The sequence below is a fragment of the Panulirus ornatus genome, chromosome 11 (genome assembly GCF_036320965.1).
Source record: "Panulirus ornatus isolate Po-2019 chromosome 11, ASM3632096v1, whole genome shotgun sequence".
In the NCBI taxonomy this organism is placed as follows: Eukaryota; Metazoa; Arthropoda; class Malacostraca; order Decapoda; family Palinuridae; genus Panulirus; species Panulirus ornatus.
In genome coordinates this window covers 2624549-2637971 of record NC_092234.1, presented here as the reverse complement: position 1 = coordinate 2637971, position 13423 = coordinate 2624549, and the positions used below count along the sequence as shown (strand labels likewise).

At 49.1% G+C, this 13423-nt stretch overlaps 1 protein-coding gene across 8 annotated transcripts in view; it reads right to left on the bottom strand.

Moving 5' to 3' along the window:
* The window catches only part of GEFmeso (Guanine nucleotide exchange factor in mesoderm), a 360741-nt gene that overhangs the window by 139150 nt on the left and 208168 nt on the right, over positions 1 to 13423 (bottom strand). For 3 of the 8 annotated variants that reach the window (XM_071666344.1, XM_071666352.1, XM_071666345.1), the window contains exon 1: positions 7057 to 7847. The exons of 4 other annotated variants lie outside the window; for them this stretch is intronic. In XM_071666344.1, the coding sequence (XP_071522445.1) occupies positions 7057 to 7249 (193 nt within the window). In that variant the 5' untranslated portion in view covers positions 7250 to 7847. Of the gene's footprint in view, positions 1 to 4988; positions 5124 to 7056; positions 7848 to 13423 lie in introns of those variants that run through there. One more of the 8 variants, XM_071666348.1, reaches the window with a different exon arrangement.

Here is a 13423-nt window from a genome sequence, read left to right as displayed (position 1 = left end):
TAATCGTTGCTGCTACTGTAATGACAAGACTTTGTACATGAAACATGTAAACATCATCGCTAAAATATATATATTTAACAATGAAGTCTACGGCAAGACGAGCCTTAATACGTCTCTGAGTCTCCAGTACCTTCATTATATGATGACTAATTAAGACATGACTGAAGGTGACTCATATCTAGTGCTTCAACCCCATCATTAACCCTTTCGTTCCACGGGACGACCCTTGAGCACGATGGTACGACCCTCAAACACGACGAGTGCGACCATTCAATATGACTGTACGACCCCTAGGTACTAGTGTGACCTTATCACACGGTCAGGTCAAGGCTACACCATCATAGCCAAGGTGTACACGGTCCACACAGGATCAGCTGGAGCGAAGGACTCGAGACAGTGGAGCCGGTCCTTCAGCACCACAACAGCCTCCCCGGCCGCCCAGCAGGACGTATCCTAAATTTGGTATTGTACTGAAATGGGAAGACCTTGATGCTGGCACGATCTCTCTCTCTCTCTCTCTCTCTCTCTCTCTCTCTCTCTCTCTCTCTCTCTCTCTCCCTCTCTCTCTCTCTCAGTGAAATGCTTTCTCTACGAGTATCCAGACAAGACGTATTACAAAATTATAAAAAAATCCTCTCGACCTACTGGTGTGAGGGAAGGGAGGTGGCGTCTAGCTCACAGCAGACCATGACTCTGGACAATCCCACTCTAGCTTCCAAGGAGAAAATCCTCAACAGGTCCGAACAGATTTAACCGTGACACCGCTTCAGGTCAGAGCCTGGCCATACTTGCAACCATCGTACGTTTGAGGGAGGAGAGGGAACAGTGCACGACCAGACAACGGTACACCCACACTCCACAGTACCACCGTTCGTCTCCCACATTGACCACACAAACACCCCGGGCCATTCTGGCTGGTTCCAGACCTGGGATCACAAGTTACCCACACACACCAGGTGTACTGGAAGCCCCAGCGGGACACTACGTGACGTGCTGGATGCCTGGACACGTTGTGTGGGAGACACGACACCCTCTCCTCCTCCTCCTCTGGTGTCGGACACCCCACCACCACCCGCACCTCCCTCATCAGCACACACGCCACCCCTGGCGGTGACTCCTCCACTCCCTCACATTGTGACGAGTATGAAATATATAGTAACAGGATCTGTCGTGCAGCTTAATGCGTCACATGACTACGTTACGGCGCTTTAAGTAACCCTTTCATACAGTTCCCTCCGTCACCTTCCCACAAGCCTCCTCTTTCTCACTACCCCCCACACACACACCCCATCCCTCCCCCCCCGCCCATCAGACGTCCTTGTGTGCGCCACTCGAGGTCCCCCGCCAGTTCAGGCCGGGTCTGTTGGCCGGAATTTCCTCCTGAGTCACAGGCCAACACCTACCTACCTACACACACACACACACACACACACACACATACACACACACAGACACACACACATACACACACACGCTCACACACACACACACTCCCAGCCTTGACCACATGGTCACGCAACATATAACTTACATCCACTGGTGTCTGACACACTACGCCCTCCTGACCTCGGCACAGGATCCCCTTAATCGACAGCTCAGACCGCAACACACCAGGGGTCTGATATGTGTTCCCGTGGTCACAACACACGGGCGGCGGCGGCAGCAGCGGGATTCGCCTCCGAAACCTCCAAATTTGCCGCCAAAAAACAAAACAGGGTCGAATAATTCTGAAAACTGCGATGAAAAGTGGCCCTCATAAACTTTGGCTGGGCTAACGGCGAGTTGCTACGATCCGTTCCACCAAGTTCAATACGATTCATTCCCCGTTCCCTGGTCAGCGAACTTTAATGTGCTTACTTGAGGGAGCGGCCATGTGGCTTACCGACCATCGCGACATCGGAAAACAAGATCTGCGTGCACTTCGTCTCCTCGAGGGCGTATGTGTGCCCAGCACTTCGTCAGGAGGGAGGACGTCCTACCGGAGGAGTGTGTGGCTGCGCGGTTCAGCGGGCGGACTTGGACTACAGATGACGTCAGGCGCTGGAGGTGGGTGTCATGCTGGAGCGATTTGTGATTCGATGGAAGCCTGCTGAACCCACGAGTTCTACCGAACCAAACACTGGAGGACCAAGAAGTGAACTCCAGGAACTCCGACCGATCTGTTCTGTCAACTACCTACACTCTGTGCTGACCTCCGCGACTGTCAATCTTTTCCAGCACGACGGTACAACCCTCCACTAGGACGCTCCAGGGTTCGATCACCACACCCAAGGGCCGTACCGACACGCTCAGGGGGTTATCAAACTGTGGTTATCCACTTGTCTTGCGTGCAGCCACTACAAGGCCGAGCTACCACGGGCTGGGTTGTACATATCAAAAAGGCCGGACCAGGCAGTGCGTGTGGGAGGGACAACAGTACTTAGGAGGCCCTAACTACCATGAGCGACTCGGCTCACGACCCTGAGGAAGGGGGAGGGAGAGGGGAGGGAAGGGGTAGTCCAAGACACCAGGCGTCAGGGCCGGTGTGGCAACAGAGGGTGGGGGGACGATAGTCAGCTGCTGCTACAGGAACGCGAGTTCAAAACCTGGTGTTAGTAACAGACGACTGATGACGTCTGTGATGATCAAGCTCCGGCCGACCATACTTTACTGGTGGTCGTGTGTGTGTGTGTGTGTGTGTGTGTAGGATGGGGTACGAGGGATGAATGGATGTATGGAAAAGGGCAGCAAGAGATGTAGGAAGCCCGTGAGACAGATGGAGCAGCAGAAAGGACGGGAGAGACAGAGTCATGAAGAGGGGAAAGAGGGAAGAAATGAAGGAAAGCCGGATGGAAAAGCACTAGGGAAAAAAGAAGGAAGGAAGGAAGTTAAGTTTTTAAGTTCTAAAACTTTGTTTGCCAAAATCTATACAGATGGAGCATTTTGGAGGTTCAGCCGCCTCAGTAAAGTGAAGGAAGACGATGAAGGAGAGTGGGCGCAGGCAGGGTGGGTGAGAGAGAGGAGGCAGGCAGGGTGGGTGAGAGGAGGCAGGCAGGGTGGGTGAGTGAGGGAGGCAGGCAGGGTGGGTGAGTGAGGGAGGCAGGCAGGGTGGGTGAGTGAGGGAGGCAGGCAGGGTGGGTGAGTGAGGGAGGCAGGCAGGGTGGGTGAGTGAGGGAGGTAGGCAGACAGGGTGAGAGGGTGAGTAAGGGAGGCAGGCAGGGAGGGAGGGCAGATAGTTGCATGTTATCAGCGGGTAGCGGCGCCAGGGGCCGGCACGCGGCACACACACACACATAGATAATACGGGTCTGGCCAGCAGCTACAGGTGTGCACACCCGGCCAGGGTGGAGGACGTGCCTAGCTTCACACACCTCACTGATAACCCTACCAGCCCACCAAACCTCCCGCACCCTGGCTCTGAGAACCTTATCTTCCTTATCGTACCCAAGGCTGTCTCCACAGATAAAGTGCTCCAACAACAACACCAAAGAAGAAACAGCAAACTCATACAACGTTGGCCAATACGGTCATACAAGGTGGGCCAGTACGGTCATACAAAGCGGGCCAATACGGTCATACAAGGTGGGCCAGTACGGTCATACAAAGCGGGCCAGTACGGTCATACATAAACTAACCAAGTCATGAGTCATGTCCTTACACAGAGGGAACACAACACGACCTGTGGATCTTAGCCATTTTCACGAAGAAAATTCTTTTAGGTAAATAAACACGTAAACCACCTGGCTTCATCATACGCTTCATAAACTGATACAAACCTCCACAATGTAGACGAAATTCGCCCAAACCTCTCCTGAACCCACTGGAAGAAACTACACCGCTTATTACAGTTTCCTCTGACGGATTACAAGGGCTTGTTTCTAACCTCCAGCTGGGCCTAGCACCAGTGAGCGCTTACGCCGCTCATCTCAGGCAACATACAACATCCTTCATCTCTTTCTGAACAACTGTGGGCCAGCGAGCAGGAGGAGGCGCGTGATAGATGAGAAAAACGGTAAGGCAATGAGGGTTGTATGAGGGAAGGAGAGGCTGGAGTGTGTGTGTTACGTGGTTCGTCAAGCCAGCAGGAGTCATAACTGAGACAACCACCAGCTGACGCGTTACTTCCTGCCCTGGAAGGACACGCCAGACACCCTGGACCTGGCCCGGGCAGGACACGCCAGACACCCTGGACCTGGCCCGGGCAGGACACGCCAGACACCCTGGACGTGGCCCGGGCAGGACACGCCAGGCACCCTGGACGTGGCCCGGGCAGGACACGCCAGACACCCTGGACCTGGCCCGGGCAGGACACGCCAGACACCCTGGACCTGGCCCGGGCAGGACACGCCAGGCACCCTGGACGTGGCCCGGACAGGACACGCCAGACACCCTGGACCTGGCCCGGGAAATAGCCGTCATGGACGTCATAGGGATATGACGTCACGGGATCCGGGACAAACAGCAGGCCATGACCAAAAAACCTAAAAGAACACCTGGAACCCAGGGCTCGAACACCACACTACTACGCTACGAAAACGCTCACACATCAGCCCGCGAGTTGCAGACTGTTACGTGAAGGTCTGGACGCAACGGTCGGACGCGATGCAATGCAGCAAGAACGACCAGACTTCATGAACTAACACGCGCAGAGTTAAAAGAACGGCTGGATGCAACTGTGGGACATGCAAGAACGCCACGAGAGCCGCTGGACGCCGCGCCGCGCTACAAGACACCTGGAAGCCTTTTACTCCGCAGCTCAGTACAATAATCCCGAGACGACGCCAAACACGCGACACCGACACATGAACATGATAATCTAAACATCTGCTCATAAATACCAGAAATAAACTGCCATATTAAATACGTAATATTCCAGAATTGGTGGCAAGCACAAGAATATACTTCAAGCACTCCAGGGTTACTCTGCTACATACTGGAGGGGCCAAGTACATCTTCCAGCACCAAGGTTTACGACCATCACCCAAGAACAAACATCGTCGTGGACTTACGGCTGTATGTATATACCCGAGGGGCGCCCATGAATAATTCACACATCAGTATGAGCGGAGAGCTATCAGTCGATCACCGCGCCCGAGCCATGGTTGGCAAATGATCTTCCAGCCTTAATGTCTGACAACTGCTGATGAAACGACACAAAAGACGTCCCACTCACTCGACCTCACCTTCGACGTACCTACTCGACATTACAGTCTGATAGCTGTCACCTGTCATCCTTATCATATCTCTTCCTAAGAATTATATTACTTTTAGATTACCTTCCAACGGACGTACACACACACACACACACACACACGACATACCTAGTGGTCACCTCAACCCTACACCATGACACACCAGCGAAAAATGCCGTCTTAAATAACCAGTATTTGCATATAATTACCAGGCTCCCCCGAGCCACACACTGGACCGCTGCAGCTCACATTACTGCTCTCTTAAACTGCAAAGTTCTTACAACAGCGTCATTAACTAGAGAGCGGTGGCTATGGCGAATACCACGAGAGCGATACACGAGGTACCCTACCCATGCGCCAGCGACCTTGGTACCCTAGCTCACTACATGAACCACAATATCAATAGAAAAAGCTTCCAGTAGATCTGACCACCTGATACTCACAACCCCAGGGCCTGCCACCCTACCAGCTACTCCCTATACCAGCGTACCACAAGATCTGTTGCTTCCACGTAGGAATAATGCAATACAATGTTACAGTCATGCACTGTTGATAACATTATGTTCAGTGTTGCGAAAGTTATTCATATGAAACTTCCCTGAAGTGACCTAAGCATCTCAATTTTTATAAAATCTCTTCAGTTGACGCACAACTGATTCACAGGACCGTCCATTATATAAACACACACTGTCTGGTTAATAGGTCGTGTACAGTGTGTTGGTTATCACGATTCCACGAGGCAGGGTTACTGAAACAGGGGAGGGATGATGGGTGGAGGCGCCGCAGACTAGCCAGGCGACGTCTAGTTCATTGTTCCTTCATGCACAAGTGTAGCCAGACCCAAGGGCCTGCAACACTTGCCAGCAGTCTTGCCAGACGCGCACCCGAACCCTGGCATGAGTGATGCTCACACCAACTTCAACGTCTGACTGTTGATTGTCAATGAGGTTAGCATGGCTATTGCGCTTATGAAAACTTAAACCGTTGTGACTTACGATTCAAGAATAAATACCGAGGCTACGATTCCAGAATAAATATTTGGGCTACGATTCCAGAATAAATCTTGGGCTACGATTCCTGAAGAAATACCGAGACTACGATTCCAAAATAAATACTTAGGCTACGATTCCTGAAGAAATACCGAGGCTACGATTCCAGAAAAAATACTGAAGCTACGATTCCAGAATAAATATTTGGGCTACGATTCCAGAATAAATACTTAGGCTACGATTCCTGAATAAATACTTAGGCTACGATTCCTGAATAAATACTTAGGCTACGATTCCAAAACAAATACTTGGGCTACGATTCCTGAAGAAATACCGAGGCTACGATTCCAGAAAAAATACTGAAGCTACGATTCCAGAAAAAATACTTAGGCTACGATTCCAGAATAAATACTGAGGCTACGATTCCAGAATAAATACTGAGGCTACGATTCCAGAATAAATACTTAAGCTATCTTGAAAATAAAATGATTTGTACAGTAAAACCTGATCTGAAATCTCCTAACCAACCAAGTCTATGATAAACGAAGTTGTCACCCATACATGAAGCTATCTTTGTTCACATGGACGACAGATAATAAAACTGACATGATCCTTAAACTAATGGCCAATAAAAACTGACGGGCAATAAATCGTCAAACATAAAAAAAAAGACAAGAAATATATTCAAGGTAACTACAACATCATCATCCATCATACATAAATATAACAAAGGTTCACTACAATGGCTACCGTAAACCTTTCATGTTCAACAACATTCTACATGAATTGCACATACACGCAAACAATATATATATATATATATATATATATATATATATATATATATATATATATATATATATATATATATATGAAGATGATAAAGAGGATCTCACGTTTGTTCTCCCATGCAAGGAACTCGAGGGAAGCGGAGAGGTTGTTGACATAATGGAGCAGCATGTCCAGTTGGGCCAGGTCCTCGTCATACTCCTCATCGTTATACACAGCTTTTTTGTCCTCCTCCCCGCCCACGCCCACCGTGCTGGATGTGGGCGGTTTCATGGTCATGACCTCTCCTGATGGGATCATCGATATGGTTCCTCTGCTAATAGCTTACGACCTTCTAATTACCTTGTTAAGTTCTTGGCTGGAGGATTTTAATGAGTACTCTCACCACATGTCAGTATCACATTCCAAAATTTCCTTCTCACGTAATTCACTTTCATCAGAGAGTTGCGATGATGAGTTAACTACCGATGCCTGGAGTGGGTGGTCGGGCTTTCCAGCCAGCACTTCAAATATCTTTATCCAGCACACGATGTCTCGTAATGACCGAGTGAGTGTCCTCACACCTCTTGGACTCCGTGCACCGCCGCCCGCGCAAACAGGTGAGTGAATATGATGCGAGTATGGAGGCTGTTCTTAAGTCCATCTTGACTACCACGCTCATAGACCATCACTTCTGGTGTAGTATAACCTGATTTGTTACTACTACTACATCTCTCGCCCGTCCCGGCAGTTCACCACAGTCTACCACACCGTGCCACACTTAACCGTCCACCACCACAAGAGGCAACGACACCCGTGCACACATCACGTGTGGCGGAGCCAGAGTCCCCGGTTGGTGCTACGTGCGAGGGGAGGTCGGAGAGGCGCATGCGTTCACCAAGCCGTCCGGGTGGTTACTGAGAGCACGCCCTCCTAACAGCTGCCCCATGGCCGCTACCAGCTTCCCACCCCGTCCTTCTCCCCACTACCCCTCTCCCCCCCAGCACACCCCCCCCCAACCGTTCACCGCCGCTACCACTCAACACTTGGCGTAAAACTGCCGGTTTGTCAGTCATCGCCACCCAGTGTGAGACAAGTTAACTGTTATAATGCATGGTTAATGTTTCTGTCGTGGGTCCGGGTCTAACCCCTTCCCACACGACGGTACGACTCTTCAGTACGACGGTGACACCCTTGAGCACGGCGTAAACGACCTCTAGGTATGATGGCCTAGTTATAAAGGTCAGGTCAAGGGCCCCTCATGCAATCATACTCAACGGTCGTCAGCAGGTCGTGGTCGTGGGCGTTGCCGTCGTGCTGACGCCCACGCAACAGCTGCTGCTGCTGCTGCTGCTGGCTATCAAATCTACGAGCGCATACCTTACGGATCAGTCCCACAGCTACCTAACTCGTGGGTCACTCTGCTCAACCCCAGCCAGGAGGTCAGGGAGACCATCTCCACGCCTCACTGACCCGTGAACTGTGCGGAGAACAATCATCCAAAGAGCCACAATGTAATCACCTGGACCTACTGCTTGTTACCAAGGCTGCATAACTACCATTTAACTCACCCGAGGCAATTAAGGATAACTACCTGAACCATCCAAGGACAGATGTTAATAAGGACATTAACAATTCAAATAAATGATCATTTATCACCTGAAATAAGATGTCATTGGCAACATATCTTAACGAACTTCTAGCAAATAAGTTTTAAAGACGGTTTGTCTGCAAAACTGAACACAATTCCTAACTGATAAACTCCAACTGAAGAAGTAAACACATGTCATGAGCATGTTACACCTTCATGCTATACACCTGAAGACAATAACATGTCTGCTATTACTGTCATGTACACCTGGCTGAAGCTGTCCAGGTATTCCTGACCTGAACAGCATAATAAGATGTTGGCACATACCATACAAGCCATACCAAGTGGAGAATATTACCCTAGACCCCGCACGTCATGATACTCCCTAGCTGGCAACCCACACCACTGTTTCCCAAGGGGGTGGAACAACGTAAACACCCGAGCACTATAATGCCCCCTACGTCATTCCAGTAAGGCTCACAAGTACGTAGATCATCACCAAACATCGCCTTAAAGGAAAATACAACACCTGAGGGTAATGCTGATCAAACAAAGCGACGTTAACGAAGATAAATACAATAACTGGCACCGTCGTGTGGCCGTGGTCACCCCCCCCCCCTCCCCGGCAGCCTCCCGCCCCATTATCATGGGACTTCACACTTTCTTATGTGACGAGAGTTACGGCAGTCCACACAGACAAGTACACTCGCACACGCAACGTCACCACCAGCACACGTAAATCATTGATCACTCGCACACGCAACGTCACCACCAGCACACGTAAATCATTGATCACTCGCACACGCAACGTCACCAGCACACGTAAATCATTGATCACTCGCACACGTAACGTCACCAGCACACGTAAATCATTGATCACTCGCACACGTAACGTCACCAGCACACGTAAATCATTGATCACACGCAAAGTTAAATTCACGCATGCACAAGCAAAATTACTAACACACGTACACGCTAAGTTACTACCAATCACGCAGGCAACGTTACTAACATACGCACAAACACGCAAGATTCAACGAACCTTCCTCACACCGCACGCAAGGTTAACGAAACCAGCACGTTATACACGCAAGGCCCCTCCTAACACTGGTCCGTTCATTCCCATATGAACATCATGAACATCACCCCGAAACAGACTGAACAACCATAGCTAATTTCTTAAACCTAAACACTCAATGTTGTACATAGAACACAACCGTATGAACGTATCATACATTTCTCTAATATCAACATTTGATATCTTGTATACACTTTTCGATATACACCATTGCCTTCCCCGTCAGAGCGTCATGGTGTCAGGAAGACAAGAACAATGGACTTCTTTGCGGAAATACACTCCTCAGCTGTCGTACTTACACAGTCATACATACACAACCACACATACGCAGTCACACATACACAGTCACACATACACAGTCATACAAACACAAACGTATACAAAACTATTTCCCTGCTCCGCAACCGTTGTTGTTGTATGAGGAAAACGGGAAACAGTGCATGAGCCATGGTTGCCACCTGCCAGTAAATGAAGAAAGACTGAGAGCAACAGGAGAAATACCAGATGTCATGCAGGGTCAACACATGAAGGAAGACCTTGTGTGCTGATATGACCACAATTCTCGACAGCCCTTGACGAGCCACACCTCTCCCTCAGCCCACACACTACCACTGTAATTCTAATTTAATTTGAAAAAAAAAAAATTCTCATGAGGAAAGGGCCATCCCCCCCCTCCCTACCCACCCAGCCATCACCATCACACTCCTTCACGTCAGCTGTTGATCTATAATGACTCCACCCTACTGCTCACGACAGCTTTTAACCCCTAGCCCGACCCTCACTCAGTGCCTGCAGGTGTTCTCACTCAGCCTCTAACCCGCAGGTAACAGGTGGAGTCAGGTGAGTGGGGTTAATATGCTTGAATATCCCCACATCTGCCCCCCCCACCCCCCCAACATACCCCCTCCTCCCACAAAGGGTCACATGGGTACTGGTGACGATGTCTCCCCCCTCCCCACATCATCATACGTACACTATACACCCCTCACATCATCATACGTACACTATACACCCCTCACATCATCATACGTACACTATACACCCCTCACATCATCATACGTACACTATACACCCCTCATATCATCATACGTACACTATACACCCCTCGCATCATCATACGTACACTATACACCCCTCACATCATCATACGTACACTATACACCCCTCATATCATCATACGTACACTATACACCCCTCACATCATCATACGTACACTATACACCCCTCACATCATCATACGTACACTATACACCCCTCATATCATCATACGTACACTATACACCCCTCGCATCATCATACGTACACTATACACCCCTCATATCATCATACGTACACTATACACCCCTCGCATCATCATACGTACACTATACACCCCTCACATCATCATACGTACACTATACACCCCTCATATCATCATACGTACACTATACACCCCTCACATCATCATACGTACACTATACACCCCTCACATCATCATACGTACACTATACACCCCTCATATCATCATACGTACACTATACACCCCTCACATCATCATACGTACACTATACACCCCTCACATCATCATACGTACACTATACACCCCTCATATCATCATACGTACACTATACACCCCTCACATCATCATACGTACACTATACACCCCTCACATCATCATACGTACACTATACACCCCTCATATCATCATACGTACACTATACACCCCTCACATCATCATACGTACACTATACACCCCTCACATCATCATACGTACACTATACACCCCTCATATCATCATACGTACACTATACACCCCTCACATCATCATACGTACACTATACACCCCTCACATCATCATACGTACACTATACACCCCTCACATCATCATACGTACACTATACACCCCTCACATCATCATACGTACACTATACACCCCTCACATCATCATACGTACACTATACACCCCTCACATCATCATACGTACACTATACACCCCTCACATCACCATACGTACACTATACACCCCTCACATCACCATACGTACACTATACACCCCTCACATCATCATACGTACACTATACACCCCTCACATCATCATACGTACACTATACACCACTCACATCATCATACGGACACTATACACCCCTCACATCATCATACGTACACTATACACCCCTCACATCACCATACGTACACTATACACCACTCACATCATCATACGTACACTATACACCACTCACATCATCATACGTACACTATACACCACTCACATCATCATACGTACACTATACACCCCTCATATCATCATACGGACACTATACACCCCTCACATCATCATACGTACACTATACACCACTCACATCATCATACGGACACTATACACCCTCACATCATCATACGTACACTATACACCCCTCACATCATCATACGGACACTATACACCACTCACATCATCATACGGACACTATACACCACAGGGGGTGAACACTACTCCTTCCTGTAACAGTCCAGTCAGTACTGTACACTGGGATGGGACAGATGAAACACGTGGAATGTCCCGAAGGCGGAACCTGAATGGAGATCCCATCTCTCTAATCCCTCACACGATATCTCCCTCCCTCCACCCACTTCTTTTTTAACAGGTGGGGTGAGGGAGGGCGGTATGCGGGGTGTGAGCTTTCGTGGGTTGCCACGCAAGTAGGTCACCCACACCACAGTACGGGTGGAGGTCATTTCTCGAACGTAATTAAACGCTCGTCAGAATGAGACGATCATTAACGTTCGTCAATCACCACGTCAGGTGTTGATGATGAGGGAAGCGAAGACGACGCCTCAAACACGAGACGACCAGATCATAAGCTCTACGTGGAGCCAAGCACAGACAGTACATATCAAGACCACTCGATAACGACCCTCTGACAGACGTCGGGAAGGCGGTGACCCAAAAGCAGACCCGCGCAGCCATACAGACTCACAATGAAGGTCAAAGACCGCAGTCTATGGTCCACACGGCGAGGGTCAAGAATGCAGGAAGGTGAGGTGAACCGCTGCTGAGTGGAGTGTTTATATGGTGGGCGGAGGTGGAGGCGGGCGGGGGTGTTGTTGGTAGGCAACAAGACTGTGTAAATATTGACGTAAACAGCAAGGTGGCCACGACGACGGGCCGGCCACACAGACGGGAGAGCCGCCAGGCGACCCGATCATCATCACACAACACACCTTACATCAAGCTTTGCCCGCTCTCTTCATCACTCTCAAGCTTAGCGTATACACTAAGCTTCTGGGGTTATCCACGCGTTCTCAGCGTCGCAATGGTCTGGATATGAGCAGAACTACCTGTTCATGTTGTGGGCAGAACTACCACATGTGAGGTGACACATAAGGTTCAGGTAGTCTCCCATCACAACACAACCATAACACAACTGTAGTCAACATCATCACATTACTCTCTCTCGCATCTGCTAATTCTAAAATCACGTACCTATTTTCTTTCACAACTATGATCCCATTTTCTTTGACTGTCCGCAACTCACGCTTTTACCAAGTGACTTACACCTGATCACCTGGTCCAGTGCAACCTTCCTTGTTATGTTGTGAGACGTACGTATAATCTCGTTTTCTATTTGATGATCCAACGTGACCAACTACAGCTACAGGAAAACACAATCGTTTTCTATTGTCTTACTGTATTCTTAACCTGTTTGTTACCTTTTACCAGACCACATTTTCTGTAGCTATACAAACATGTTTCAGATTTCATTCGCTTCGTTATATAGTACTGTTCGTAGTTACGTCACAACAACTTCCAGGTAATCAACTGTTCTCTCTCTCAGACATGGGCAGCGGT